The following is a 24,286-nucleotide window of genomic DNA, read 5'->3' as shown; positions in this document are numbered from 1 at the left end:
CCTGAAAATATAAGAAGTTTTCAAATTCTATCTCCTCCCTTGATACTTTTTATTAAGACCTGTGATTAGTACCATATACAGTATAGATCTGATGTAGACCTCCAACCAAATAATGAGTTTTTCTTTGTAATTTTTTTTGCTAGATATGAATGTTTTCATTATGGTAAAAAATAAACCTATAAATCAGGAGAAAAAAGGAAGGGACAATAAAAAATATTGGAAAGAAGGATGTCATTTCATTCTTCTATAATGTTTTTTTCTTTAAAGTTATATACCAAATTTCAAATACAGTAGCTTTAAAATTAAGGGAGAACAGGGAATTTGAAGGTCAAAAAGTATAATTTTGAGATACACCAAGCAAAGATGAAATAATACTTATTGATTAATAATAGCACTTCAAATATTGTATATGATTATCCGAGCATACAAAGTTTTTGTCTGCATTAAAAAGAAAGCAGTCACTTGAGATATTTGCTATAAACAAAAATTACAGTAACTTGGTTCCTCTTTCTCTCTCACTCTCCCTCTCTCCTACTCCGAAGGATTTGGCAAACCAACACAAAACATCAATGGTAAAAATCAAAAATTTTAAATAATTTTTATTTTTCCTAACATACTTACCGAGAACTACTTTCTGTAGGAGATCACTGGTTATCTCTCTCTCTACGACCAGAGATTTGAATATATACCCCCCCATTCCGCACTCTCAGTAGCTTTTACCCCCAGCATCCAGGAATGTGCCCCGAGGGTAGGATTAACGGTAGGTCGCCCGTTGGCCAGGTCACGTTCGTCATTAAGTTCTATTGCATTAGCATCATGCTAGTAAGGGAAGAAGGCACTCGGGGAAGGTAGGGAGGGCCATTACCCGAAAGTAGTTCTCGGTAAGTATGTTAGGAAAAATAAAAATTATTTAAAATTTTTGATTTGTTCCAACACGAATACTTACCTTCGAACTACTTTCTTTAGGAGACTTACACTTTAGGAGGCGGGAGTGCCAACCTGACCCACTGAACTGGTCGTGGAGGCCAACAGGCCTCAGTATAACAAGACCTACCAGAGAGCGGAAGCGAGGGTAAATATTCAAATAATTCACGTTAGTGTCTAGGAACTCACCTTTAGAAAATCTTCTTCCGACGTTTCTTCTCGACGTGTAGTCGTGAAGAATGAGTGATTCCTGGGAACAGACGGTACCCCCCGAAGAGGCAAGTAAGCAACTGGGTAGGAGGTAGGAGAACCGCACTTGTGCCTACCGGTCGCTAGTCTTGAGTGTGCCTGGGGAATACCGTTATACCGCTTGGAGGGCGGAGATGACTGTTCCAATGGAGTACCCGTCCAAGGATTTCCTTGAGTAATCCTTGAGGTAGTGGGCAGTAAAGGTTGACTGGCTCGACCAAGTACCTGCTCGCAGGATTTGTCCTACTGCCATGTTTTTCTCAAAGGCTAAGGAGGTGCTCAGGCCCCTGATGTCATGAGGTCTGGGAGTGCCTGGCACTGCTATGCCAGCTTCCTTGTAGGATCTGGCGATCACCTGCCTCAACCAGAAGGAGATGGTGTTTTTGGAAACTTGTTTCTTATTAATACCCGTGGAAACGAAGAGGCTCTTGACCTCCGGTCGGAGATGCGCTGTCCTTTCCAGGTATTTTCTAATTGTTCGCACTGGGCACAATTTTAAGTCTTCTGCATTACCTGTCTTAGGGATGGCAGGAATCGCGAAACCTTCGAACCTCGGGTCCCAGATTACTGGGTTCTGAGTTTTGGCCACAAAAGAAGGTACGAACTTGAAGGATACTTCTTTCCACCCCTTTGAGTAGGAGACGTCGTATGACAAACCATGAATCTCTCCCACCCTCTTGGCTGACGCCAAGGCCAGCAAGAAGACGGCCTTGAGGGAAAGGTCTTTGTCCATGATATCTTTCAAGGGCTCAAAGGGAGGACGACACAGCATCTTCAGGACCAAGGCTAAGTCCCACTGGGGCACTCTCCTCGCCTGAGGGGGGCAAGATTGCTCGAAGCTTTTGATAAGCATCGCTATGTGTCTCGAGGCCCCCAGGTCGATGCCCTTCAGGAGGAAGACTTGGCCTAAGGCAGCCCGAACTCCTTTTATGGCTGGGATTGACATCCCTACTTTGTCTCTGAGGAACATCAGAAACTCTGCTATGTCTGGGACTGAGGCCTTAAGAGGTCTAATGTGTCTCTCAGCGCACCACTTTGTGAAGGAGGCCCATTTTGCCTGGTATATTGCCACTGACGACTTCCTCAGGTATAGCGACATTCTCTTAGCTGTGGAGTGAGAATAACCTTCCTTCTTCAGGAGCCGCTGGATAGTCTCCAGGCGTGAAGGCGAAGGGAGAGTGGGTTGTCGTGGAACTTGAGGAAGTGAGGCTGTTGCAGAAGGTCTGACCTGGCGGGTAGAGGCCACGGCGGGTGACTCGTTAGGTCTTTTAGGTCTGCGAACCACTCCCTCTCCGGCCACCAGGGCGCTACCAAAGTCATCTTTATGTTTCGGGCGGCCCTTACTCTGTTGAGCACTTGCCTTATCAACGTGAAGGGGGGAAAAGCGTAAACATCCAGGTTGTCCCACTTGTGCTGAAAAGCGTCTTCCAGGGCTGCTTTCGGGTCTGGCACCGGGGAGCAGTAGACTGGGAGTTGGGCATTGAGTCTCGTTGCAAAGAGGTCCATCACCGGGGAACCCCAACGCTGAATGATGAGCCTGGCTACTTCCGGGAGGAGGGACCACTCTGTCCCTACTATCTGGCCCATTCTGCTGAGGCCGTCGGCCAGAACGTTTCTCTTCCCGAGAATGAACCTTGCTAATAAGACTACTTGATTTTCTTCTGCCCAATTCAGAATCTCTATGGTGAGATCGCACAACTCCCTCGATTTTAAGCCCCCCTGCTTCTTTATGTACGCTACTACCGTGGCGTTGTCGCACATCAACGCCACGGTGTTTCCTTTTAGCAGACTTGCGAAGTGTAAGCATGCCTTCTGGACTGCTTTCAACTCCAGGACATTGATGTGGAGTTGCTTTTCCCCTTCCAACCAGGTGCCTCGTGCCGTCCCGTCGAGGAGGTGGGCTCCCCACCCTTGGTTGGAGGCGTCTGTGAACAGGAGCAATTCTGGAGGGCTGGTCCCGAAGGGCATCCCCTTGAGGGAGTTAGACTGGCAGTACCACCATTCCAGGGAGGGTCTTGTGTCTGGAAGGACCCAAACTAGCACTTGTTGTGAGTGTGTCTGGCACCAGAGGCTCTTGAGATTCCATTGGATGGATCCGAGCTTTATCCTCCCCTGTGGGACTAGTTTCTCCAACGAGACCAGGTGGCCTATCATCCTCTGCCAGTCTTTCGCTCTCCTTGGCTGTTCCGATAGGAAGGGCTTGATGATGTGCCTGAGGTTCTTGATCCTGTCCTCCGAAGGGAAAACTTTCCCTTGAATGGTGTCCAATGTCATCCCCAAGTAGTTCATTCTGTTGGACGGGGATAGATTGGACTTCTTTGGGTTGATCACGATACCCAGATCTCTGCAAAACTGAAGGAGACTTCTCCCTTGTTCTTCCAAGAGGACCTTTGAGGCGGAAAGGAGCAACCAGTCGTCCAGGTATCTGATAAGGCGGATGCCCCGTTCGTGAGCCCACACTGATACAGTCGCGAAGACTCTCGTGAACACCTGGGGCGCTGTTGACAGACCGAAGCAAAGAGTCCTGAATTGCAGGATCTGAGAACCCCATTTCACCCGGAGGAACTTCCGACTCGATGGGTGGATCGGAATTTGGAAGTATGCGTCCTTGAGGTCGACGGTCATCATAAAATCTTTCTCCCTCAAGGACAGCAGAACTGACTTTGGAGTGTCCATCTTGAAGTCCGTCTTCTTGACGAACTTGTTGAGAGCCGACAGATCTATAACTGGCCTCCACCCCCCCGTCGCTTTCTCTACCAGGAACAGGCGACTGTAGAAACCAGGTCCTGGGAGAGGAACTTCTTCCATGGCGCCCTTCTCCAACATGGAGGACACCTCCTCTTGAAGGGCGGTCCTCTTTACTGGATCTTTGGGCGCTAGCCATTCCGTCCGGTTGGCCGGAATAAGAGGGGGTGGATTCGCCAGGAATGGGAGTCTGTAGCCCTCCTTTAGGACGGACACTGTCCAAGGTTCTGCTCCTTGGGCCTTCCATGCTTGCCAATGTAGTCTGAGGCATCCCCCAACCCGAGGCTTGGGCGGGGATAGGGGGCCTCCCACTCTACCTTCTTCTAGAGGAACGGCCTGATCTGCCTCTCCTAGAGGCGGAGTAACCCGACCTGAAGGAGCCTGAGGGTGCTGAAGTACCTCTGCGGGAGGGTTGAGGACCAGGAGGAAGAGGGGGCTTCTCTCCTCGTAGTGCTGGAAGAGGCTTGGGGCGTCGCGGCGCTGTCCGAGACGGACCTCTTGTATGGAGGTCTCCTTGACGCTGCCGGTTTGGTGACGTTGCTCTCCTTCCTCTGAGACTTTTTCCATCAAGGCCTCTAACTCTTTCACTGGAAAAAGAGACTCTCCCCACAGGGGGAGGCTGCGAATTGCTCGCGCCTCCCTGTCTGGTACTTTCCGGGACACTTTGGCGAGAACCGTGTCTCTCTTACGGAGAACCCAGTTGGCTGTAAGGGCGAGAGACTGGTACGAGAGGAATTTTAGGGTTTTACCCCTGGAGGTAATGAGGTCCCTCATCAGGCTTTGCTGGTCAGGGTCTTCGGGGTCGTAGGAGGCTTGCACATCCACCAACGTGGAAGCCCACCAGTCTAGCCAAGAGGAGACGTTAATTAGGTCTCGCGACATCTCCTCCATCATGGAGGCCTCTGCAGGTGAGAAACAGACTGGGGCCGAAGAAGCTCTGTCGTCAGAAACTCTTTGGCTCAGAATGTCCACGGCCGTGTCCACTTTACAAGGTCCTGGGCGACGTCCCTCGGGCAAATAGACCTTTCCTTGGTTCTTGAGGCCCTGGAGTAATTTAGAGGCACTTTGGGACTTGGGAGCCTCGGCATTGCCGGCTACCACATTGTCAATGAACTCTTGCCCCAGAACTAGGTCTCGGGCCAGAGGGAGTGCCAGGGAGGACTTAGGCTGGGAGGGAGTCTGCATAATCCTCAGGAGACTCGACCTCCAGGAATCCCCACCTGTCGCTGTAGGTTCTGCTAGTCCATGGTGCCTCCTTATCAGGCTGACCACTCTTCTATAGGCGGAGTCTTCCGTCGGGGAGCCCTCTCCTCCGTCAGCCGAGGCCTCGGCCTGGGGCGGGGAAGCCGGGTTACCAGGCACGCCGACCGGACGTCTGACCCTGGGGGCCAGGGGCGCCGTCCTGCCAAGGTACTGGACCTCATCTGCCGGTAAGACCGGACCAGGGGCTCGGGATCGTGTAGGTACCGCTGGAACAGCGGGGACTCTCGTTCGCCCGAAGGCTCTGGGTGCTGAGGGTGCGGTTCCCGGGGTCTGACCCGACAGCGGGAACCGTTCCTTCCGACCTGAAGGCCGCACCAGCTGGGCTGGTTCGGCCTGGCTGCCTGGAAAGAAGCGCGTTTCCCCCCGCTGGGCGGGGTGAACCGGAGGCCTCGAGGACTTATGCCTAACAGAGAGGTCTTTCCTGCGAGCCAGGTCGTGAGGGTCAAGGCCGTGCTTGGAGGGCGGCCGCCTTGGGGACTGCTCTTTGGACCGGTGGTCCGGGGACCGAAGCGCCTTCGATTCTCGCGACGAAACGTAGACCCAGGCTCCCCCGGGAGATACACTCCTCCTATACTTACGGCTCGGGGAGCGGGATTGTTTCTTGCTGTAGCTAGAGCGCGACCTTGACCTGGAACGTTCGGTCCTGGACCGCTCCCTCCGACGGCGGTGTTTCACCTTGACCTCTTCCTCTGACGAGGAATAGATATCCGAAAAACCAGATGACACTGCGTCCACCACGTGTCGGCTGGAAGTGGGGACTGTGGGGGACTTCTTCGGACGTTGAATGCCAGAGGTCGAGGGCTGGAGGAAGTCATCGGGGACTTCCGTAGGAAGGGTCGGGAACGAATCCAATCGTTCCATGTCCGGGAGCCAGGGATCCAGGTCCACGTCCATCTTCGGGAGCCTCCAACCGTAGGCATCGTGACTTGCAGGTTGGACTTTACTCCGGCTATCTCCCCCTAAAGAGGAGCCGGAAGCACAAGCCCACGAGGGCGGCGGTTACACTGAAACGGCGTTATTACCCCACACGGGGTCATCGGAGGAAGCGTGCCCCCCGAACACGAGGGCCGACTCTCCGGACGCACTACTAGGACCTTCACTAGCCCTAGAGGGGCCTGCCACTGGCTCTGCACTAACACTGGGCTCCTGGGATAGGACGCCTTGTTCATCCACTACGCTAAACTTACCTCGTTCCCTACTTTGTGTAGGTGACGGCGAAACCGAGACTCCGTCGGAACGCTCACTGGGCGACGGAATCGGCGAGGAAACACTAACTTTCCTGGGGGAACGTTTCGCTGATTTCCTTTTCTTAGTACCATAACGTACCCACTGAATATCGCTCCAGTCCACGCACTCGGGGCACGTGTCTGCTGACGAGCACACTTTACCTCTACAGGAGGAACAAAGGGAGTGAGGATCCACTTCGGGCTTGGAGAGGAACGCTCCACACGATTTGCCGGCTCTAGGCCCAGGACAACGGCGAACTAGCTCCATAACGCACACAACGCACGACACAAGCACTTAAGGAAATGAATGAAACACTGGGTAAGCACACGGTTGAAAAGTGAACGCACAGGAACACTTGGGAAAGCACACTATAAAAACGCAAGTTGCCACGCTGGGAACACGTGGGTCGCAGGACGCACACAAAGGATCGGTAGAGATAAAGATACTAGGGAGAGAGATGTTCACCTCTCTCGACCAGAGAACTTAATGACGAACGTGACCTGGCCAACGGGCGACCTACCGTTAATCCTACCCTCGGGGCACATTCCTGGATGCCGGGGGTAAAAGCTACTGAGAGCGCGGAACGGGGGGGTATATATTCAAATCTCTGGTCGTAGAGAGAGAGATAACCAGTGATCTCCTAAAGAAAGTAGTTCGAAGGTAAGTATTCGTGTTGGAACAAATCAAAATTATAGATCCTTAACAACATGTACTCTACGGTCCGAGCAAAGGATGTACTGTATATGCAAGAAATTCAGTAGCCTATGTTCTAGATGGAGAAAGAATAGCTATAGAACTTCTTTGGCATCAGCTTAGGCATTGCCAAAGAGGATAATGAAGACTCCTTAGCCTTTATTTTCCTCTTCACAGTAAATGATAGCCACTAAGCAGACCACCATCTACACTTAATAAACAGGTATGATTCCAAACAATCACACCCTCTACAAAATGCTTAGCCATAAACAGGTTGCATCTACCCTCTCTCGTGCATTAGGTATATCTTGCTTCCCTTCCATAATAAAAGGCAAAGCTAGGAAACAACCATTCAAAACTGAAAGAACAAGAAGAATTAATAGCTTTGATTAGAGTAAAACTGGTAACCTTTACTAGTTGCAGCAAAAGACAAAAGTGAAGAGAATGTACAGGAGATTGGGGCAGTACTACTCGTTCGAACTTACCACTTGTCGTTAACTACCCCAATAACGAATTCAACGTTAGTTTCTGCTCCCGTGAAGACATTCCCTATGTCAAAGGACAAAAGGTTTATATACGCTTTGGAATGAAAAAATAAAAAATTCAAGGTAACTTACTTGGCTACTACATTCTGGAATTCCATTTAAGCTGCTGAGTGTCAAGTCTGCAAATGAAGCACTCCACTCTTCCGGAATTTGAGATAAGACATTCCTTGTAAAGACCTATTTTCATAAAGAAAAACATACATAAGACAATTTGTGAGCCTCAATCCATTTTCTGAAAGGAAAAATCAAAGAAACTGCTGCATGGTAAATTATAGATATATATTTATAAAAAACTTCCAATTTACGTTCCAGGACAAACTAAACCGTTACAGTGATCTTATAACAAATGTACACATTGGGCTGGTAAATCTCCCCCCATTAATGAAAAAAGAATAAAAACTACAAAAATAGGAGAAATACTATCCAATAAATTGAAATTGATCTATGATTAATTCTCAACAGTATAACATCATAAATTTTTTAAGTAATTTGTATTACATCTTGCTATATAAACCTTTAAACAGGAGTAGACTCCAGCAATGCTAGAATGACATTAAATCGTTAACATGGTAATTATAAGTACCGACAGGCAGTGGGAAAATCCTACCCACCTATCAGTCAGCTAAAATATTCACTTAACCTTTGGCCTGAGGCTCAAAAGGTGGTTGAGGACTCTGGTTTGTATAGCTAGAACAAATACAAATTACTTCAATCTTTCGTTGATTATTCCAAAGCGAAAACAAGCCTTTCATATTTTAAATAGGGAACTCGTCCATTGGTGAAAGACAGTCCCAATTAACCTAGGTCTGGTAAGATTAACTTCCCTGGAAATGTCATTCTACCTGGTTCTCAATAGGAGCAAAGGTGACGACTCTGGCAACCTTCAAGCAACTTGTACATAGGGATGCTCAAAGGCATAGGTTAGCCCTGTACCTAGACATTGTCTGGTATCTGGTAAATGGAGTAACAATAGAATTTCAGTTATAGTGTCTCTTATTTCTATCTCTCTCTCGCTCTTTAAATGTTGACGTTTTCTCAAAAAAGATTTCCATTTTTGTTCCATGTAAAATGCCTCCTGTTCTGGTAAAAGTCAAGTCGCTCTGGTGGTTGATGGCAAATATCTAGGCAAGAATGCATCATACAGTAGTTCCTTTGACTCCCAGTCTCCAAGTTGGAACCAGATCATAAGCCTCTTCACATCACTAGTCAGTGGGGGGAAGAGGGGGCCATATACTGTACAGTATATGAATAAATATGGAAATAATAAATTTCATCATATTCCTGACGCCCACACTTTGATGGAAGTGAGTTAGTGAAGGAAAGAGATAAGAACGTAACAACCTAAATTAATAAACTTTGTCAACCACCAAAGACTCATTTCAACAGTAACTAATCCTAAACACAAGTAAACTCAAAATCACTCCAGTTTCTATTGGGTTTCAAACACATCCCTACTATCAAACTTTTAAAACTAAATATTTATATAGAAATTAAAACCTTAAATTTTATCCTTGAGAAAATCAAAAGTGCAACTTAAACTAAGTTTGAGCAAATAAATTAAAAGTAAATTTAGATAAGCTTGTATTGCAGCCTGCAACAAAGAATCACTGGTCTTCTTAGATATTGCCTTAGTCTTTTCTGGATTTTCCCCTGAACTAATCGCAAACAAAGTAGTATTAGTACTGTAAAAGTGTACATAAATTAAATGTTTAAGTTACTTTTATGTGTTGAACAATCAAAGTGGTCAGCTATCAGATGAACATAACTTAAAAAAAAAAAAAAAAAGGAACTGTTAGTGAACAGCATTCCCCTAAACAATAATTATACGCTAGATTTATTTGAACTCTGAAAATAGATCAATGATTCTCTAAATAAAGTACACTAATAGGACAAATATATTCTTAAAAAATAATATATTCCTTTCATATTATAAGAACTTAAATACTTTGGTCTTTAAGTAGAATTATACTTTTCATAAATAATGATTCAAAGTAATTGTGATACTGTATCGATTGACAGAGAACTGCGTAGCGTAACTTTAACTGTACGCTAGTTTATTTAAACTCTGAAAATAGATCGATGATTATCTAAATAAAGAACACTAATAGGAAAAATATATTCTTTTATATAAAAACTTAACTACTTTTAGTTTGTAAGAAGAGTTTTACTTCCATTCACTGCATCGAAAAAGAAATGAAAATGCAAGTCATACTACGTAGAAATTACGTAGATTACGTCATATGATTGTGACGTCATAGGGTGGCGGAGTGTTTACCTACCGGCATTAATTATGTTTTTAAAAGTAGGTTCGTTATTTTTTCAGTAGGTGGAAAAAACTCCTAATCCTACCCCTTTCAAGTTATGAACATATCGATCATAACCCAACTACTACTCTCAGTTAAAATAAAACCAAACAAGCAAAAGCCAATAGTAAATTGTACGTCACCAAGATGACTGCAATTATACAGGTTACAGCGAGTGAAAAATCCCAAGATGTTGCCGCGTGAGCCGGCAGGGAAGATCTGAAGAATCATGGAATATTTCCAGGTACCTCACTAGGGGCGCACAGGTGGTACACCTGGCTACCTAATCTGCGATTGCTGCGAGTTTTGAAATTTCTGCCAGACGTCAGGGACATATAGCTATACAGTATATATAACTACCGGGTAAGTCTTGTGTTTAAAATATTACCATTTGGAGGCAAGTATAGAGAACGAATTGTATATTTTCTCCCTATATCAATCTGTACAACCACTGCCTGCAGAGGTGTATGAATAGACAGAGATACTTGGGGAACATCTCGACGAACATATACGAGACTTCTGCCATTGCTCCCCACTTGGTGATCATATGGCGTCCTATAACTAATATATTCGCGAGGACAAGGAGTATTATGATCAAGTTTGCTCTCCTGTAGACAAATAATTATGGGGGAATGCTCATGAATAAGGAGCTTAAGTTCTTCATATTTGGCCCTTAAACCCTGACAATTCCATTGCAAAATGGATGAAAAACTATGGTTTATAATTTGGTAGACCCCTTGGATGGAGTCTTCCTATTAGCAGTTTTTGATCTAACACTATTTCCAGTGGTTTTATTGAAGAGGGTCTTGATAGATTGGGTTTTGCATTTATGATTTTCTTTTTGTCTTTTTGATCTGATTGTTGAGGAGGATGGTGGACCTCCACTTGAATTTCCGATTTATTTAAATTGACTTCCAGTTGATCAGAAACATCAACAGACAAAGAATCATATTTATTCGATGTCATAATTTTGATATGGAAGGGGACAAGAGAGATGGAGGTCTCTCTCTGTTCCGATTAATAGGTGGTGAGCTACCAGGTTTTTGCACCTTCCCCAATACAGGTGCACCTGGTAACTTGGTGTCTGGTGGAATCTCTATCAAGTCAAGCAAGGACATGGCCTGAGAGAGGTTAGTACTATTGTTGGTAATGGGGGACAAAGGCTGTACAGAAATGGGCAATGACCCAGTTTTAATACAATGTGGCAAAGCCTCAGAAGGCAATATGATTACCTTGTCATGCAGTACTTTATTATCAGAAGTTGTACTGTATTTCTTTTCTTAAAATTACTGGCAGTGTTAGGTGAGTTTGATGTCTCCTGTGGTAATAAGTTTCCCTTTGATTTTAAGGCCTTTGCATAGCTAGTTGATTTATTCAACAGTCTTTTTGCATGTCCCACACTTATGTGTTCCAAACTTGATTTGTTTAGGGCAGCTTCCTCCAACTTATATAGTTCGCATCTCCTATCAGTTGATTTATGATTCAAATTGCAGTTTAAACACCTGGCCTCAAGTGTATATTCTCCATGATGAGTTTTGGAGCAAATACCACACATTTTTTCATCTTTGCAAATTTTAGGATGGGTGTCCAAATTTAAAACAAAGCATTGCAGGGGCTTTTGTTTGAAAGGCCAAACTTTAATCCTTTCATTTTCAATAACAATATGGTATGGTACATCAGCATCCTGGAAAGTAAGTATAATCATTGATGTTCCAGGAACCTTATGCACTTTCCTTACATTTAGTGGACACATGGAAAGTATTTCCTCCTCTGTAAATTCGTACAGGTCTTTATTAAAGACCACTCCCCTTTCACAACTAAAATTTAAATAGGGGTTCATTTCTAATGTAATTTCATCACTGCCTGTCTGTAAGTCAGATAGTATTGCAGACGGTGTCGAGGATTTGGCATGGATGAGATAACTATTTTTCCCAAAACGAGATATGTCTCCAGGTGCAATGGTTCCTACTTTTTTCTGAATCAACTTACATACTTTAAAATAATTCCCTATTATCCCTTTAGGTTCAGCTATAAGCCACATTGGTGGTTTGGATTTTCTCTGTGAAGGCATGGGTACATTTGTGTGTTTTTCAAACCAATCAGCAGGTTTGTACACATCCAATTCCTTTGGGACCTTATCACAAAGAGCTCCAATGATGTTCAATTTGTTAATTTTAATACTACTAATATTACAAATGGTATTAAATGCTTCATCATGACTATCAAAAGATATCCAAGAGTCCCATTTTTCATCTCCGAGTCTCATTCTTATTTCCTTTATCAATCCATAGCATTCCAATGCTCTATACATATCATAATTTGTCTCTAATGGAATTTGGGAAACGTGAAGGATTCGCAGTTTCCTTGTGTTACACAAATTACTAGATTTTTTAACATCAGTAGAGTGGTCCTTGTTAGTTTGAAGGTTGTCAGCAGAATTTTCCTTAATTAAACTAGCAGAGATCATCAATAGTGCCGGGGAAAAATCAGGGTATCCAGGAGATGGGGGTTCGTTATTTGTGAAATCCATAAAGCAGGGGTCGAGAAAGGGGTTGATCAAGTGAGGTTTACCTACTCGAGAATATTGAGGCATCATACGTCAGATAGGAAATTTGCATTCTCCACTATCGGCACAATGAGAGTATACTTACCCAGATGGTCCACTCCATACCCTACCCGAAGGATAGCATCAAAACAGATATAGAGGCACAGATGTAAACTGAACCCGCCTGTTAGGACCGAGACCAAGAAAATATGGAATCATCCTCCCCCATATCTATAATGATGGGCTTCCAGCCAAAAGCCAAGAGTCCTACCCCAAGCATTGGATCCCCCTGGATTCCAAAGACTCAACACTCGAGAATAGTTCCGCCAAAAAGGTCCAAACCATCTTTGGGATGGCTGAGATCATCCAATACTCTCACATATAGCTTTGAATGCAAATACCTCCCAACCGTGACACCTCCTCCAATTCATCAGAGTAGGCAGCAATAACGGATGAATAAACAAACAACCACGCCAGCGGCTATAATGGATTGATGTAGAAACGTCCAAGCCAAGAGAAAAAAAAAATAAATAAATATATATACAGTATGTACATAATATATACATTTTACTCAGAGTTAGGAAAGCAACAAGAAAGAAAGTTTATAAAATTAGGAGAAGGTTGAAGTAATATTGAGAGAAAGAAATAGATGAAAGAGAGAATTTTAGATTTGAACTGGGGGAGCAATTTCCCCAAGTTCGAGAGCCCTCTTGCCCATCACCAAGTTTCAGCATGGGAATATGCCACACTGAAGCTCAATGACTTCATCAAGGCATTCTCTCATTAAGAGGGTCGTCTTCCATGTGAGGTGGTGAACGGAAGCCTGGCATAAAGTTTCATAAGTGGGCCCCTTCAGAGACTGAAGGACCCGAACCACATTCCAAGGAGGAGGTCTAAGCTCTGACTGGGGACAAGTAAGCGCATAACTACGTATGAGCAAAGTTCCAACGAGAGGAAATATCCTTTCAGTCTAAAGGCGAGACTAAAGGCTGAGCGGTAGCCTTTGACTACCGAGACAGTGAGAAGCATTTCTTCCCGAAGGTATACAAGAAACTCAGCTATAGTTGGAACAGGGGCATCGAGGAGATGGATACCGCGACACTAACCACAGAAAACTGACCACTTTGCCTCGTAGACTGCCTCTTTGGATCCTCTGACGTGTCCAGCCATTCTTTTCGCAACTTGTTGCGAAAAGCCTCGTGTGAGGAGGTGCTAGACAGTCTCTAGGCATAAAACCGAAGCGAAGCTATGGTTCTGTGGTAGATGTTGGTATGTGGTTGCTTGAGCAGGTCGTACCGTGGAGAGAATTCCTTCGGAATCTCCGTGAGGAGTTGCAGAAGGTTCGGGAATCACTCTGCACAATGCCATAATGGAGTTATTAGACTCATTCGGAGGTTGTTGCTTGCTTGTACCTGGTTGAGGACTTTTCTCATCAGACAGAACGGGGAAATGCGTAAGCGTCCAGGTTTATCCACTGTTGTTGGAAAGCATCTTGCCAAAGAGCTTGGGGATCCGCGACTGGGGAGCAGTATAACAGGAACCTGAAGTTTAGGGCCGTTGCGACTAAATCCACAGTCGGGGAACCCCACAAAGTCAGGACTTTGTTGGCTACTAGAGGATTCAAAGCCCACTTGGTGCCCACTATCTGAGTCGCTCTGCTCAGCTTGTCTGCCAGCACATTCCTCTTGCCTAGAATGGAGCGAGCTGATTGGGTCACCGAGTTGTTTTCTGCCCATCTGAGTATCTCTACTGCAAGATGGCACAGCTGCTGCAAAAAGGTACTGACTTGTTTGTTCAGATAAGCTACAACCGTGGTATTGTTGCTCATCAATACCATGGAGTGCCCCGCCAGGACCTGGTGGAACTGCTTGAGGGCCAGGAAGGATGCCCTCATCTCTAAAAGATTTATGTGGTAGTACCTTTCCGATTCGGACCATTGGCCGGAGCACCAACTCCGGGGGAGGAACGAGAAGATCGACCCCTTTGCAGAGATTCGGATCTGCCAGCCACCATCTGTGGACTAGATGATCCCTAGAATTGCTAAACTGATTCCATTGGGATTTCAGACGCCACTGGAGAGATCTCAACCTGAGGCGACTGGTGGGAATCAGTCGGCTCTGTGTTGGGAGCTCTTCCTGCCTGAGGAATGTCTGTGTTATCTTCCTCAGCCTCTGAATTCTTTCGTCTGATGTGAAAGGTTTGTGCCTTAGGGTGTCTATACACATGCCCAGATATCCCAGTTCATGAGAGGGAAGCAGATGATACTTCTCGAGGTTTACCACAATCCCCAGATCCTGGCAAGATCTTAGAAGCACGTCTCGGTGGCGGAGAAGGACCGCTTTCAAGTCTGCTAGAATCAGCCAGTCATCCAAGTATCTTAGGAGATGGATGCCGACTCTGTGAGCCCAAGATGACACTAGGGCGAACACTCTTGTGAAGACCTGGGGTGCTGTGGCAAGACCGAAACACCGCACCCTGAACTGGTAATGTCTCTGGATTAGCATGAATCGTAGATACTTTCTGGAAGATGGATGGATTTGGATCTGGTAGTATGCGTCCTTCAGACCTAAAGTGCACATGAAGTCCTGCGGTATTATTGGTTGTCTGACTGTGTCGGCCGTCTCCATTCTGAACAGGGTCTGTTTGACAAACCTGTTCAGAGCTGAGAGGTCGATGAATGGTCTCCAGCCTCCAGACACCTTTCTCAAAAGAAAGAATCGACCGTAAAAGCCGGGGGACCCGTCGAGCACCCCTTGGAGAGCGCCACTTTCCAACATGGTCTGGACTTCTGCCCTGAGGGCACACTCCTGTACAGCTCCTTTTGCATAGAAGTTCGATGGAAGAGGCACTCAAATTAGTGGAGGGAGAGAGAGAGAGTGAACGGGATGCTATACCCAGAACGAACAACCTCAATTGTCCAGGGCTGTGCCCCGTGATGAAGCCACCTCTGCCAGGGGCTTTGCAGGCATCCCCCCACAGATGGACAAATGGGAGGACTGCCTGTCCTAGTGAAATCGGCCTTGGCCGAATCCCTTCTTTCCCTTTCCTCGATGAAAGGATTTCTTTCCACGAAAGGCCTGCTTAGACCCCTTCTGACCCTGTTATTTAAGATCTCTAGCCCTCTTTGTCTGCGGTTTAGGAGATGGTTTCCATTATGGTTGAGAAGTGTAAGGGCTAGCTGTTAAGACCTTTTGGATGAAGGAGTCCTGGCTGAACTTCCTCTACCTCTCTGCCACCCGCTCTACATCCTCAGGGTTGAAAAGGGAATTACCTTTAAAAGGTGCATTCCTAAATCTCGCCAACTCGGCCTGAGGGCGTTGTCTATAGAATCTTCCTATGACGGCATCCTTCCTCTTCAGGATGATGTTGGCCGTAAGTTTCACCATCTGCTGGGAGGGAAACTCGATGGCCCAAGTACCAGACAATAGGAAAGTCTCCATAGACTTCCTGGAAGATTCCCGAGACAGATCCTTAGATCGAATCAGTTGTCCTAAAGACCCCAACCAGAAGTCGGCCCACTAAGTCGCTTAAATGGCGTACTTAGCGACCTGCTCCTGGTTGAGGATTTAGGAGGACGAGAACGAGACTGGAAGTCCTGTGAGCTTCTCGAAGGGCGTGGCCCTCGAGAAAGCCTCTATGGAATGGTCGAGTGGCAAGGTACGCAGAGACTCTCTGAGGATTTCATAATACCTCCTCTGAAACACAGACAGAGGGAGGAGCTTGGAGGATGAGTTGGAACAGAGAGAGAAGGTTGACCCAGTTGCCGGGAATACTGCCTTCTTCTTGGCATTCCTCAACCCCTTAGACCAGGCCTTCACTGGTTTCCGAGTACAATAAAACTGGTCCAGGTCCGTTTCCTTTCCATCAAGAGGGGCTACCGATGGATGTGGCAGCCTATTCATGGAACGAATGCAGGGTAGAACTTGCCAGAAGACATGTTTCGATTCTTTCCTCTCATCCTCCGTTACCTTAGGGCTAGCGGCAGCTGGCAAAGTGGCGTCCTTGAGATCACTTTGCCCTTCCCTTTCCGAGATCTCACCCATAGGGGCCCGGAGTGGGTCCAAGTCGTCATCAGGATAGACTGGAGACAGGGAGACTGCTGTAGACATGCTAGGTTCCAACTGCCTAGCAGGCAGCGATGGGGGAAGCCTAGCCGAGGATTTAGGGATTGTAAATAAATCCTTGGGCTCCCTGCCCTGGGGCAGGCGTTCCTCCATCAGCGAGGGCCTTACAGGCTCTGGTGGTCGGTGGGAAGGATGGGAGTCCGCCACAGGAGGGGCACATCACGCTAGTCATAGGTCGTGCCTCCTTAGGCACTGTCTCAACTGGGGAGAGACAGAAAGAGTCCCTGTAGCGGATCGCCCTGTCTTCCTTCGAAGGTGAAGGATGGATCCTTTTCCTCTTCCCCTTAGGTCTGGTCTGTGGGACCTTAAACTGCAAGGGGCAACCTTGTATTTCTTGCACGCTCTCTTCCCGAGGTCTCTTGCGAGGGGAGAATTGTTTCTCCCTACCAGGGGACCTGCCAGAGTGGAATCTTCCAAACTCCTCCCAGGATCGGCAGGAGGAGAGGCCTCAGGAATGAGAGAAGGCAACAGAGGAATCCTAGGAGTGCCTCCTAAGGACTGGGAACCGGGAGTGACCCCCGTCACGGCTTGCCACATTACGTTGAATAATGCTCATAGCCATGGGGTCGCAGGCTCCCGATGACCTGGGAGGGAGGTCCTTAGGATGACACGGATCCCTGGGCTTAGGAACCTCGGAAGGTTTCTTAGCCCTCTTGCCTGTAGGCGGCTTCCAGCAGGCAAGATCGGCACAGGCCTACCCTTAGGGATAGGCCCTGGGCAATGTCGCGAGAACGACTGTTGTCTCTGAGGCAGTGGAAGCCCCTGAGACTGGAGAGATTGACAGACCTCTTTCCTGACGGAAGGTTTACCCCGGGAAGGGTGACCTTCTGCACCCAGAAACGGCAATGGAATTTTGTCTGAGGACGAAGCAACCACCGGGGCGAGGCGAGACAGGTTCCGCAAGGAAGAAGAATCATAAGAACCCTCTCTAGCGCGAGACGCTGGAATAGCATGCGTTAACGCTCCAAACGCATCGCACGACGCTGGTCTGTCGTGCGGCGCAGCAAGAGACTGAGCTGGAGCAAGAGGAAACCTAGGGGGAGGGCCAACCGTGGAGCGTAACTCCAGGTCGCGCGACCCATAGGAATCCTGCAGGAGGATGGACACCAACAGGACGAGGGCTGCGAGAACCCGAAGGTTCAGCATAGCCCCAGTTTCCGGAGCCCATAGTGTTAATGTGACGAGGAGAGGACTCACAGTTACGAGAACTCGAAGTTTCAGCGTAGCGTCCGGGATGAGAGCCCGAAGGCTCAGCATAACCAGTGTAGCAAGACCCCGAAGGGTCAGCGCAACGGGAAACCGAAGTTTCCCTGCCATCAGAGCCCGAAAGCTCAGCGTGACGAGAGGCACGAGAGCCAGCGTGACTGATGGCACAAGAGCTCGAAGGCTCAACGTAACCATCGTTACAAGAGCTTGAAGGCTCAGCGTAACTGGAACCCGGAAGTTTCAAGTCGTGAGAACCTGAAGGTTCAGTGCGTCGGAGGCCTGAAGGACTCCTACGGTCGTGAGAACCAGCAGGATCAACACGAAAGCCTGAAGGCTCACGATCACGCCAGTGCAAAGGGTGACTGTCATGAGACCCCAAAGGGTCAACGTGAGGAGAATCAGCAGGTTCAAAGAGATGTCTCCTCACAGCCTGAGGAGGAGAACGTCCAGGAAGGAGAGGGGTCACAAACCCTTCCACCCTACGGACCTCCAGAAAGGAACATAGAGTAGACTCTGTCCGAAGAGGAGACTGTTCCAGCTCGAGAGCTACCTCCCCCGAAGGGAAGGTTTGTTCTCCCGAAGGAGAACATCGCTTAAGACAAGGCTCTCCCTCCGCCCCTGGAGGAGAACTGTAAGTGTACGGGGACCGCCAATACCCAGTGGCGGTCTTCTCTCGCGAACGAGACTTGTTTCCCCAAAGGGGAAACCTGCCTCAGAGAGTGCTCTGCCACCGCCCCTGGTGGATCAGCAAAAACCTCGGCGTCGGAAATGAATTCGGAGCCTGACCGACGGGCTGCAGCGCCTGCGCACGCACAAGGAGGTTCAAACTCCGCAGAGGAAGGAGATGACCGCCTTCTCTCCACTCCCAACTGAAAGAGTTCAAACAGAACTTCCTTCGAGAGGGGACCATCGACGCCCAGCGATGGCCAAAAGGATGCAATATCTGAGAAAGAGCAGGCACTCCCTAGGGGAATAGAAGGAGCAGACTTGCTAGAGGAGTCAATGCCTTCACCTATCCCACAGAGTTGACCTGGAGTCACAAGCCCTGCACGGCTACTCAGCAGTACCCCGGAAGGGCCCGGCAGAGTAGCAGCTTCGGAAAGAGATTGGGGGGTAGAAGGAGCAGCTCGTGATTTCTTCGACTTCGAGGAAGACCCTGAAAGCAAAGAATTGTGCTTAGACTTCTTCTTCTTATGCCTGAACCTCTCCCACTGGGAGGCAGGCCACTGCCGACACTAATCACAGGTGTCGTCCCGTGAACACCGATGCCCCTGGCAAGCCGGACACAGGAGGTGAGGGTCCGTCTCAACGAACATAAAGGTACCGCATGTGCGGATCTTGGGACCAGGCCATGTCCGCATATTGGGACTATAGTCACACCTGCAACGAGGAAAAAAGGAAAAAAGAATTATTAGTTAAGGCAAGTCCAAAATATGGGAGAGAGCGATGGTACGTCTGTACTCTACTGAGCCAAAAGCAAAAGTGGTTACTCAGCCGACTGGTGTGAATAAGCGGGGTAGCTGGTCTACCCCCCCCCCGGTAACTAGCGGATGGTGTAGTTATCCCTCACTAAAATTATCTTGGCTAGTCTTTTAGTTATGCCAAAAAGTAATACCCCTACAAATAGCAAAGGGTTTAGATTTGCGCTGGAACAACTATCAGTCAGCTACAGTTATTACTGTACTTGTACAGTACATACTCGTTACTGGTTGAAAACAATGTAGCTACTTAGTGTACTGGAGAGGGCAGGCTTCCTCACCAGCCGCTAGTAACTACCAACACCTCATTAAACATATTGACAGCCAAGTTCTAGCTAAGCTAAAAACCTATTCCTATAAAAGGATGAGGGTTTGTATTTGTGTAGGAGAAATTTTTTTTGTTACCTGAGTTACTGGGAAATCATACAACCATTCCACTTCTTTCAGGAAACGTACGATCTTCTCCAGAAATTGTCCCTCCATGCTTTTGTACTGACCTTGCAAGTGTTTGTGACTATGCAAGGGACTTGGTACAGACACATCTGTGGTAAAAGGTTGTAAAAGGTTACCATAATCAAATTTTCGTCTCGTATGTAAATATCCTCTAAAAATAAATTGAGAAGAATTATAGATACTTTGAATTCAAAATTTGAACTGCACATTATGTTTTTAAAAGATAGAGATACAAGATTAAAATGTTATTCAAAAGTTTTTGATGGAAACAATAGAAAAATTCTATACAGTACTGTATATATATCTGGCCAATCAAATACGTGTAATATGACAAATTCGTAGATAATTTGTATTTTTCCTAACTATACAAACCTTAGCTATCTAATAGGGGTATTACTTTCGGCGCAGCTGAAATGATGAGCCATTAAAATTTAACGAGGGTTTACTACCCACACCGCTAGTTAGCGGTGGTAGGGGAGGGTAGCTTGCTTCCCCCCTCACACACACCTGTGCTTGAGGTCACTTTGCTTGGAGGTAGGACTTCAAGGGGGATAGGGCTGGCGGGCAAGTTTGATTAAATAGCTAAGGTTTGTATAGTTAGGAAAAATACAAATTATCTACGAATTTGTTATTTGTTCCGTAACTGGAATACAAACCCCGCTATTTAATAGGGGTGACTCACCCATTGGGAAGGGTGGACGTCCCTGCCAGTCTGGCTTTTTGGCTTTGCCCGGGGGCTCGTTATTTGAGTGTGTAAGCACCCAAAAAATAAGGAGTCCCTGCACCTCGCTAGAACCTTGCTACGCAAGGACTGCGGCCTACGCAAGCTGTGTGTCAAGGTATAAAGAAGTGTGACTCGTCCTAGGAAGTTGTTCTGAAGTTCTTTAGATGGAAACTTGTAGCCTAGGACATTCCCAATACCACCTCGTCAGGGTATTGGGACATAACAGTATTAGTCTTAATACTAGGAACACCAGGAAGCATGGTTTACCCACAGTGGTTTGAGGTCAGCTATGCAGAGAACCCAGGATGCTGCTTTCCCCATGAGAGGGTAGGATGAAGAAAAGAATAAGAGCCAGTCAAATCTTTTTATTCACGCAGACTAAAACCGGGTAACAGTGCCCTCAACCTTCTGCTACTTGTCCAATAAGGAGCTTGAGGTATACAACCAGCTGTTGTGCAGCCACCACTGGACCGATAGAGATCGTATCGAGTTCCTGTGGGTTACGTCTTGCAGGAGAAAGGTTGTGAAAGTCACCTGGAGCATTCACATCCTTTCTTAAACCTGCATCACAGAGTAATCTGCTAAGAAAGACCAGGGGCATAGTCATGCCCCTGACACTGTGAGTCGTCATGTTGAGATGATGTTTCGGCGATCCTCCTCTAGTCTCTCTTGGTGTTGACAAGAGGAGGGACCCGGGCAGGCTGTTGCCGTTTTCTTTAGGTAAAGTCTCATACCTCACCCCGAGGTACAGTAACGGATGATCTGGATCGACCGTTACCTAGTTGAGACTTGTGTAGGATCCGTCACCTCTGGAGACTGTGTCTGGTGACATACTCAGGGACGAAACTGACCCTTGTCTTTCGCCCTTCTCAATAATGGGCGATGTCGAAAGAGAGACCATGAAGTTCCTTAACTCGTATGGTTGCTGTCCGAGTGTGTAGGAACATTGTGTTCTTAAATCAGGAGGAAATTTATTGCCTGGTGAAGTGGAACACAAGGAGGTCCCTTTAGGGATCGGAGATTGAACTATACTCTGAGAGGAAGGTCCCAATTCCGACTGGGGAAAGGCAAGTAGTAAGTCCGTATGAGTTAGGAAAAGTCTATCGATGAAAGGGTGTCCCTTTCTTTCAGTATGAAGGTGAAGGATCAAGGTTGAGTGATCCTCTTTACCTATCGAAACTGAATAGGGGATCTTTTCCTCTTGCATATACTTGAGGATTCCGCTATTGCTGGAATCCAGGTATCGAGAGAAGAGACACTTTCCCATGACACCCACCCCACAAGACGTGATACTGCCTGGTAGACTGATGCTGAGGAACTCCTCAGGTATCTAGACAACCTCTTTGCAAAGAGTTATTGGGTAGTCTTCAGGCCTACACTCATAGCAAAGCTATAGCTTGTGCTAGGTGTCGAAGTGGGTTGTCTGATATGCGGAGAGGGTTCTCTTGGAGGCTCAATCAGGAGCTGCAAAAGGTTTGGAGACCTTTCTGCATAATGCCATAGCGGAGCTAGGAGAGTCCTTGAGAGGTTGACTGATGTTCTAGCCTTGCTGAGTGCCCTTCTCTAGATAAAACAGGGACGAGACGTAAACATCATTGTTGTACCCACCGTTGTTGCCAGAGAGCCTTGGGGTCTAGGGCTGGAGAGCAACGGTAGCCTGAGGTTCAGGGGCATTGTGAACAGACCCCCTAGTTGGAGGACCTTGTAAAGTCGGGACTTTGTCGGCTACATGGCGATCCAAAGTCCATTCGGTATACCTATCTGAGATGCTGTGCACAGATTGTCGGCGAGCCTGTTCTTCCAGTCTGGAATGAAGCGGGCTGAAAGTGGTACCGAACGGGCTTTGGCCCATCTTAGTGTTTATACTATTAGATGGAAAGATTCTACAAGCCAGATCCTATTTGCTTGTCGATGTGAGTCTTTATGTGGTGTGCGGTGTGTCATCCATCACATCACTGAGTGGTCTGTTAGGAACCGATGAGGCTGTTGAAGGACCGGAAAGTTGGCCTTCATCTCTTAAGAGATCTAAGTGAAGGTACCTTCGGGCTCTGTCCAAAGGGCTAAGGTCGTGTGGTGCAGCACTATGGTCCCTCCTTTCTTTTTTTTCCAACTCCAGTCTCCTGGAATGGAAGTCGTTCTCGTTTCGAGAAGGTTTTTGTGGAGATTGGTGTTTAGAATCATTCCCAGATACACCAGTCTCCTGGGAGGGAAGTAGGGAAGATTCCGTAGGTTTACCCTGATCACTGGATCTTGGTAAAAAGACTTCAGAAATTCCAGTATTAATGCAAGGTTGCCACTGAGTCTGCTAAGGTCAGTCAGTCGTACCGAGAGAGCGGAGACGGAAGCCGATCCTGTGAGACCAGGATGGGTGTAATGGAAAGACCGAAGCACAGTGCCTTGAACTGGTGTTTCTTGTTTGTCTAGACTGAATCTCCCAACCTTCCTAGATGGATGGTTTGGACCTGGGAGTAAGTGTCCTTAAGGTCCAGTGTGCAAATGAAGACCTGAGGTCTTAACCCTCGATCGAACTCCAACATGGAGTGGGCATCGACCCAAAGGAACAGCTCCTTGGTGATCCTTTTGTATGGAAGATTGTCGACGCTGGAGTCTTGACTCGTGTTGTAAAGGAACAGGAGCAATACCCAGTGTAAGGATTCTTCTCTGAGAGAGAATTTCTTTAGAAGGAAGGCCACGCTTAGCCTTACAACGCGCCCTGATGGGATTGATGCTATTCCTTAGAATAGAATTAATCTGGCGAATGTTAATCAATGGTTAACCGTTGGGTATCGTGGATACTGTGCAGTTGGAGAATGCTCGCAAGTAGTTCCCTGTTGGCAAGCCGTTGATGAGGGTTGTCGAACATTTACCGATCACTTTAGCGTGATGGCAAACAGCCAGTAGCGAGAAGTATGTTGTATAACTTCTGATCTAGGAACTACAGGAAGCGGTTGACTAGTAAGTTCGAGTCACGAACTGCTGGCAAATAACCGATGACCATGAATCGGTGGTCTGTGCACCGATGGTGAATTCGAGAACAGCCAGCTGATTATGATCCCATCTGTTTGGTCAGAGATGAGCTAGCTGAAGATGGGCTGGTCAGAGATCAGCGAGCTGAGTTCAATGATCGAAGAAGGATGAGCTGTCCATCGTTGATCTAATGATCAGCAAGCTGATGACTGGTTATTGACTAGCAATCGATGATTGGAAATACTAGCACTTGGAGATCGTTAGTCATTGGAGGGACTAGAGGTCACAGATCAGCATTGAGCTAGCAATTAGCGATCTGGTGATCGGCGACATAGCGATCAATAAACTGTGAACTAGCCATCAGCAAACATGACAAATTCGTAGATAATTTGTATTTTTCCTAACTATACAAACTTTAGCTATTTAATAGGGGTTATTACTTTCGGCGTAGCTGAAATGACGAGCCATTTGATTTTAACGAGGGTTTACTATCCCACCGCTAGTTAGCGGGGGCTAGGGAGGGTAACTTGCTAACACCACCCCCCACCCCACCCCACCCTTACACACACCTGTGCTTGAGCTCACTTTGCTTAGAGGTAGGACTTCAAGGGGGATAAGGCTGACAGGCAAGTTTGATTAGATAGCTAAGGTTTGTATAGTTAGGAAAAATACAAATTATCTACGAATTTGTCATTTGTTCCGTAACTGACATACAAACCATGCTATTTAATAGGGGTGACTCACCCATTAGGAAGGGTGGAAAGTCCTGGCCAGTACTGACTTTTGGCATTGCACAGGGACTCAATATTTGAGTGTGTCAGCACTCAGCAATAAGGAGTC

General features: G+C 47.0%; 1 protein-coding gene across 4 annotated transcripts in view; it reads right to left on the bottom strand.

The window, feature by feature from the left end:
* The window catches only part of LOC137654278 (probable methyltransferase-like protein 25), a 167,891-nt gene that overhangs the window by 93,349 nt on the left and 50,256 nt on the right, over positions 1-24,286 (bottom strand). For all 4 annotated transcript variants that reach the window (XM_068387904.1, XM_068387903.1, XM_068387905.1 and 1 more), the window contains exons 2-3: positions 19,708-19,844; positions 7,719-7,823 (exon numbers count right to left, since the gene is read on the bottom strand). In XM_068387904.1, coding sequence (XP_068244005.1) covers positions 7,719-7,823; positions 19,708-19,785 — 183 coding nt within the window. In that variant the 5' untranslated portion in view covers positions 19,786-19,844. The remainder of the gene's footprint in view (positions 1-7,718; positions 7,824-19,707; positions 19,845-24,286) is intronic.

Source organism: Palaemon carinicauda, chromosome 15 (assembly GCF_036898095.1).
Source record: "Palaemon carinicauda isolate YSFRI2023 chromosome 15, ASM3689809v2, whole genome shotgun sequence".
Classification (NCBI taxonomy): Eukaryota; Metazoa; Arthropoda; class Malacostraca; order Decapoda; family Palaemonidae; genus Palaemon; species Palaemon carinicauda.
This window is presented reverse-complemented; position numbering and strand designations above follow the sequence as displayed.